At 53.4% G+C, this 5,132-nt stretch overlaps 4 protein-coding genes across 5 annotated transcripts; 2 read left to right on the forward strand and 2 right to left on the reverse strand.

Annotated features, from left to right (window-relative positions):
- Positions 1–131: 131 nt before the first annotated feature.
- KVP18_001113 (uncharacterized protein) lies at positions 132–787 on the reverse strand (the record flags this gene model as incomplete). 2 transcript variants are annotated; one of them, XM_067950795.1, is made up of 2 exons in its annotated part: positions 132–709; positions 736–787. In XM_067950795.1, 2 exons carry the CDS (start codon positions 785–787, stop codon positions 132–134), a joined length of 630 nt encoding a protein of 209 aa, XP_067812186.1. The 2 variants fall into 2 exon arrangements, with proteins under 2 accessions (XP_067812186.1, XP_067812187.1); XM_067950796.1 differs by lacking the exon at positions 736–787 and having other exon boundaries at positions 132–566.
- Positions 788–1,249: 462 nt separating this feature from the next.
- On the forward strand, positions 1,250–1,714 carry KVP18_001111 (uncharacterized protein; the record flags this gene model as incomplete). Its single annotated transcript, XM_067950793.1, has 1 exon — positions 1,250–1,714. The coding sequence occupies one exon, from the start codon at positions 1,250–1,252 to the stop codon at positions 1,712–1,714; it is 465 nt and encodes a 154-aa protein (XP_067812184.1).
- Positions 1,715–1,914: 200 nt separating this feature from the next.
- KVP18_001110 (uncharacterized protein) lies at positions 1,915–2,574 on the forward strand (the record flags this gene model as incomplete). The annotated part of the gene is made up of 1 exon (XM_067950792.1): positions 1,915–2,574. The coding sequence occupies one exon, from the start codon at positions 1,915–1,917 to the stop codon at positions 2,572–2,574; it is 660 nt and encodes a 219-aa protein (XP_067812183.1).
- Positions 2,575–2,676: 102 nt separating this feature from the next.
- Positions 2,677–3,072, reverse strand: KVP18_001112 (uncharacterized protein; the record flags this gene model as incomplete). The annotated part of the gene is made up of 1 exon (XM_067950794.1): positions 2,677–3,072. The coding sequence occupies one exon, from the start codon at positions 3,070–3,072 to the stop codon at positions 2,677–2,679; it is 396 nt and encodes a 131-aa protein (XP_067812185.1).
- Between the last annotated feature and the right edge of the window lie 2,060 nt (positions 3,073–5,132).

Raw genomic sequence — 5,132 nt, forward strand, 5'->3', positions numbered from 1 at the left:
GCCCCCTACTCCAAACAACCCGCCCCCTACTCCAAAAGGACCCAGCCTTTTGAAAGGCTACTCATCCTCAGACGAAGAGAGGCCTAAGAAAAGACGAAGAGTGTTCGTCAAACCAAAACGGTGAGCGGTCTTCAGGTTTCGGTGTCAGTCTCCTCCTCTGAACCCGGAGAGGCTTCCGGATCATCGGTCTCTTCCGACTCCTCTCCATCGTAGGACTCCTCTCCTTCACTGTCCCACTCCTTGGACTTCAAGACGGTGGCGTTGAGACTAACCATGCACATGCCGGCGTACTCTCCGAACGAGACTAGACCTCTTGTAGACGCAAACCAACCCACTGATCCGCTGCTAAAACTTTTGGGCTTGAGGGTGGCAGTTAGAGGCCCCACGCACACTGGGAAGGTTCGAGCCTCCTTAATAAACTTCGACTTCTGATACTGCACCGCCTCCAGAGTAGCAGTATTTGACGGGAGCTTCTCGTGAACGGATTCTCCAGGCCATTCCTTGCTGCCGTTCAGGGTGACGTTGAGATTACACTGCACCGGAAGTTGCAACGATCCGCAGGGCATCAGCAGCTTCCCTGAGTACCCCCACCCACATGACCCCGTGGAGAAAATCGTAGGCGGGACGTCTACCGACAGCACCTCACCAACTGTGAACGCTACTGGCGTGGCCACCTCCAGAAACGCGTCTTTGGACTCCGGTTGGCCCACTGTTTTTCGTCCGTGCAAAACTTACGTTTGGCCGATTTGTTAGCCGACTCTATCGTACCAGCAATTCTCTTGGGCATTCCTTAAATGCGGCTTTACGTGGCGTGTTGTGGGCCTCTTCACTAGCGGACTCCACATGTCGAATCGCTGCAGTCTGGTACTTCTGCAATGCTACCACGCACCCTGATGAGCCTTCTGCAAAAGAATCGAATGTTGTGGGGTTGCGAGCATCTCCTTCCCAAATGGAAGATGTGGACAACTATCCGAAAGTCCCCTGTGACTACGCCGTGGGTCAAGCCCAGAGACTGATGTTTGACGTGTGCAAGTGGTGGCTCGCATCTGGGTTACGCATTCAGCACAGCATTGCTAAAAGACCAGCATCAACTCAGATAATCGAATTTATTGGAATATGAGAGTAAATCTTGATGAAACTCCAGACGGAGTGCAGGTGCAGGTGCCGCCGCCGCCCTGACGCCCTTTTATGCAGTGCAGGTGCCGCCGCCGCCCTTCGACGATCCGAATGGGCGTGGACAAGTAATTCAATGCCTAAGACGTCACCGCCCACGGGTCGAGCCATCCACTACAACACCCAAGCTCCTGTACATCCGTCTACTGAACGTATCAACGGAATTGGAAACAGAGTTCATGATGAGATGATCCGTCAAATGACTCCAACGGCAATCGCAGACACCTTCGCACCTATGGCGCAGGCATGTCAAGTGTCTGGCCTTCTCCGTGACTGCTGGCGCTCCAAATTCCGGTTTCGGAAGCGTCCTAACCCTGAGCAGTCTGTCAGGCTCCTGTTCAGAGTGCTGCAGGGAAGTCACCAGAATATCGTGCCCCCAGCCAATCCTAAACCTAGAGCGCGAGTCGGACAGTCACAGCACCTGGTGGACACCGCGTCGCACCTGTCGACGTTTTTTAACGACTTCGCCGAAAAATTCTGGAACGTTGACGAGGAGTTGGGAGGACGAATTCTGTCAGCCCTTGAACGAATCGAATCCTAGTCTTCAGGCCACAGATTAAGGACGTTGTTGGGAATATCATCGCCGTTTTGACCCAGGTGACAACTCGTGATACGCGGGATCTTGGCAGTGCCAAATGGGAGGCAGTCCAAGAACTTATTCTGAGATACCTCTCAAATTCTTTGGAAGACCGCTGTTCACATCGAAGCCACCAAACCGACATTAAAGGTCGGGAGCGGTTGATGAATGTGAACAATTTGATTACTGCGGTACGGCTTCACTTTACCGAGTACGAGTATGTGCAAAGAATCGAGTCCGACTTCGGTATCGACATCGATTCACTTGCAGATGCCATCCTCAATCAGTTCATGACCGGGTTGAACGCGCCAGTCTCTCCAGTACGGAATGTGGACATGGCAACCTGGACGTCGCACGTCCACGAGGAATTTCGGGTGCTCAACGCCATTCGTGACGGCGGGGTATTTTCTTCCCTCGACGCTGCTGTCGCCGCGTTTTTTACACCGGAAGAAAACGCTGGATATCCCGAAGAGCACCGAAAGTTCCACAACCTCGCAGTCATCGCCCGAACTCCGTTTTATGTTGTAAGGGCCATCGGATTCAACGCCTTCATTGATTTAATGGACATGGCTGTCAGAATCTCCCCAATATTTTCCGTACCCGACATCGACGTGCATAGAAGAACTCGTGTCTCAACAAGACACTCGTGCGTCAGGACTCACCTCAGCAGACATTGTGTTCGATGCTTGAAACCTCTGGAGTCGATGTCAATTACTGTGGGCATTGCTGTCATAAAAGCTGTCTTAATCCGTGGGTCTCAACTTCTAGTCAGACCTGTCCCACGTGCCGAGTTGCGTGGTTGGGCCTCCAGATTAAATGAATGAATGAATGAACATTTTGGTGTAACATTCATTATAGAATTCTATCAACCACTCAGCAACATTATAAAATTATTATTCATCACAATTCTAAAAACCAGAAATCTCTCACACCTGACCAGGGTACATGGGGGCGTAGACCTGCGCAGTGCGCCTCGGATCATATGTCTGGGCCGCTCGACGCGGATCGTACTCCTGCGGTGCGTAGGGACGTGTTGCTGGACGGGAAGGCGCCAGAGGGATTTGCTGAGGCAGATGCCCGTCTCCAACGAACACGACCTGCGGCGGGGGAATGGGGCCCTCGACATTCAACCGCTGAGTCTCTTCCGTCCTACGTTCCTTCCGACGGAATGTAGCGTAGCCGCAACAACAACACATGCCTATTGTCATGAGGCAACCGACCAATAGCAGAAGAATTACACCGCATATGAACCACCACGCCCAGGCGTTCTCATCGAACCAATCCGTAACCGCTTGAAACCATTGAGTTGCATCACTAACCATTGAGATCTGCCTATTCGCTGGGTTTCATTGTAGCGTTACATGTAATGTGGGCCTGAGTACCTCAGAACGAGAGGTGGACGCGAGTTACTCTGTTTACTAAATCTCTACACAATAGATGCGCCTTAAAACTAAACTCGACGGGAATGCGCTTGGTGGCCTTCATATTTCTTCTTCACACTTCGCCGACATTCGGCAACCCGGCACCACGTTCTGTTTGCACAAGCACAGCACTCTGCGGAATCCGCTGCAAACCGACAAGCAGACCAACACCATTGCTGAAGAGACGCCCACCCAGAATCCAGTCCTCGGACGAGTTTACAATCCCGACCTCACAAGTAGTCGTTTCCACATATATCATGCCTGCACATGAAGGTGTGTTCTTATATCACCTTGAGTCATGCGTTGTGGGGGGACGGCCGTCCGCATCCACTCACGTATCACTAAGTAGTATTTTCATCGTCCATGAACCAGCACGCTTGCATTTTGCAGGAGATTAAGGCGTGAGATTCTGCCAATTCCTCAACAGCTTCCAAGCAGACCTCCACAAGATGAGCGCAGAAGACTGCCTCACGCGCTTGCGATGGGTGGTCGATGCTCAAGCGCAGTTTGTCGAGGACCTTATCCAGCGTCGAGGACCTCGTTGCGCGCTTTTCAAGCCAGTCCAGCCCCAGAGTCGCTGCAGGGTGTCCGGTCCTGAGGTCAACATCCACGCCAAGCCGCTCACTCGATCTCCTGGTGCCCGCTGCGACATCCCAACCAAGTAAATGCTGTGCGACTCAAACAGTCCGACGGGGACTGGCCTTCTAGGCTTCAGCAGTCACTTTGCTCGTGCAGAATGTCATTTAGGATCGCCTGCAACGTCGTGAGGACGTCGATATGAGGGGAACCAGACGCAGTTCGCCGCAGAATAGACTGTGAAATCTGCAGTGTGAACAATATAAGCAGGCGTATTTCTCGCTCGGGCGCGGAGTCCGACGAGGAGCTTTCTTCTTTCACTACCGGATAGCGCTCTGCAATGGTGTCTCCTAAGTCCGGATCTGCCTCCGTCATAAACTGCAGAATGCTCCGAACAAAAAAGCAGGGATCCTACATGTACCCCCTCAGAATGCCTACCAGTGGGTACGTGGAGCTCGCGATCATACATCCACTGGATGCCATGAGCAGTTGCACCGAAGTTGCCATTCCAAGCTGGGAGTGACGACCAGTCCTCGGACCTTCTCCAGGCTGGTCATCCCCCAGCAGAATGACTTTTAAATTTCAGGATATGCGTAGATTCATTGTATCTATAGCGTTCCTAGGCAGCGCAAGCGATTGCAACCGCCTGGAGAAGCTAACAATCAATGGCACAAAGCGCGCGTGGACTGACCCCAAAGTACAGGGCTGGAGCGAGTGGTGCTTGCTGGCGGAAACGAATCGCACCTGTAAAGCTGCCCTGACTCTTTCTCAGAAGTATTCTGCGGATTGCGGCATCTCGCTTGGCTGTCATCAGAAGTCGACCTTCTCCATTGACGGCCAAGAGCTTTCATTCTCAGACTACCCTGCGTGGGATAAGTGGTGTGATCGTGTCATTGAGGTGAAGGGGAAGTGCTCCAAAGCCCGAGACTACGCCATGGGCACCTCTCTTCCGACTGACTGCGGGATCACAGACGACCACCGTCCTACAGAGCCACCTGGACCTCCTCCACCTCCCATCCCGACCGGCATTCCGACTTTACCACCCCAACCACCAATACCCACTGTGGGTCCCACTGTACCACCCCCACCTCCACCACCACCTCCACCTCCCACGACCACCAAGGGTCCAAATCCCACTGCGCCACCACCACCTCCACCCCCCACGACCACCACCACGAGGACCACAAAAGCCGCCACTACGACGAAGGCGTCTGGCCCCTGTGGGGACACAGGAAAAGCTGACTGTAGCTCAGCCTGGGAGTGGGCCTGCAAAAACGATTCTAACGTTCAAGTAAACTGCCCTGCGACTTGCGCCTCGCGAGCAGGTCACGACTGTGAGTACTGGCTAGCTCAAGGAGGCGGAGGCGGTGGTGGAGGTGGTGGGG

Source organism: the organism of the source record quoted next (genome assembly GCF_019968955.1).
Source record: "MAG: Porospora cf. gigantea A chromosome Unknown PgA_NODE_1671_length_5132_cov_308.821, whole genome shotgun sequence".
Taxonomy (NCBI): domain Eukaryota; phylum Apicomplexa; class Conoidasida; order Eugregarinorida; family Porosporidae; genus Porospora; species Porospora cf. gigantea A.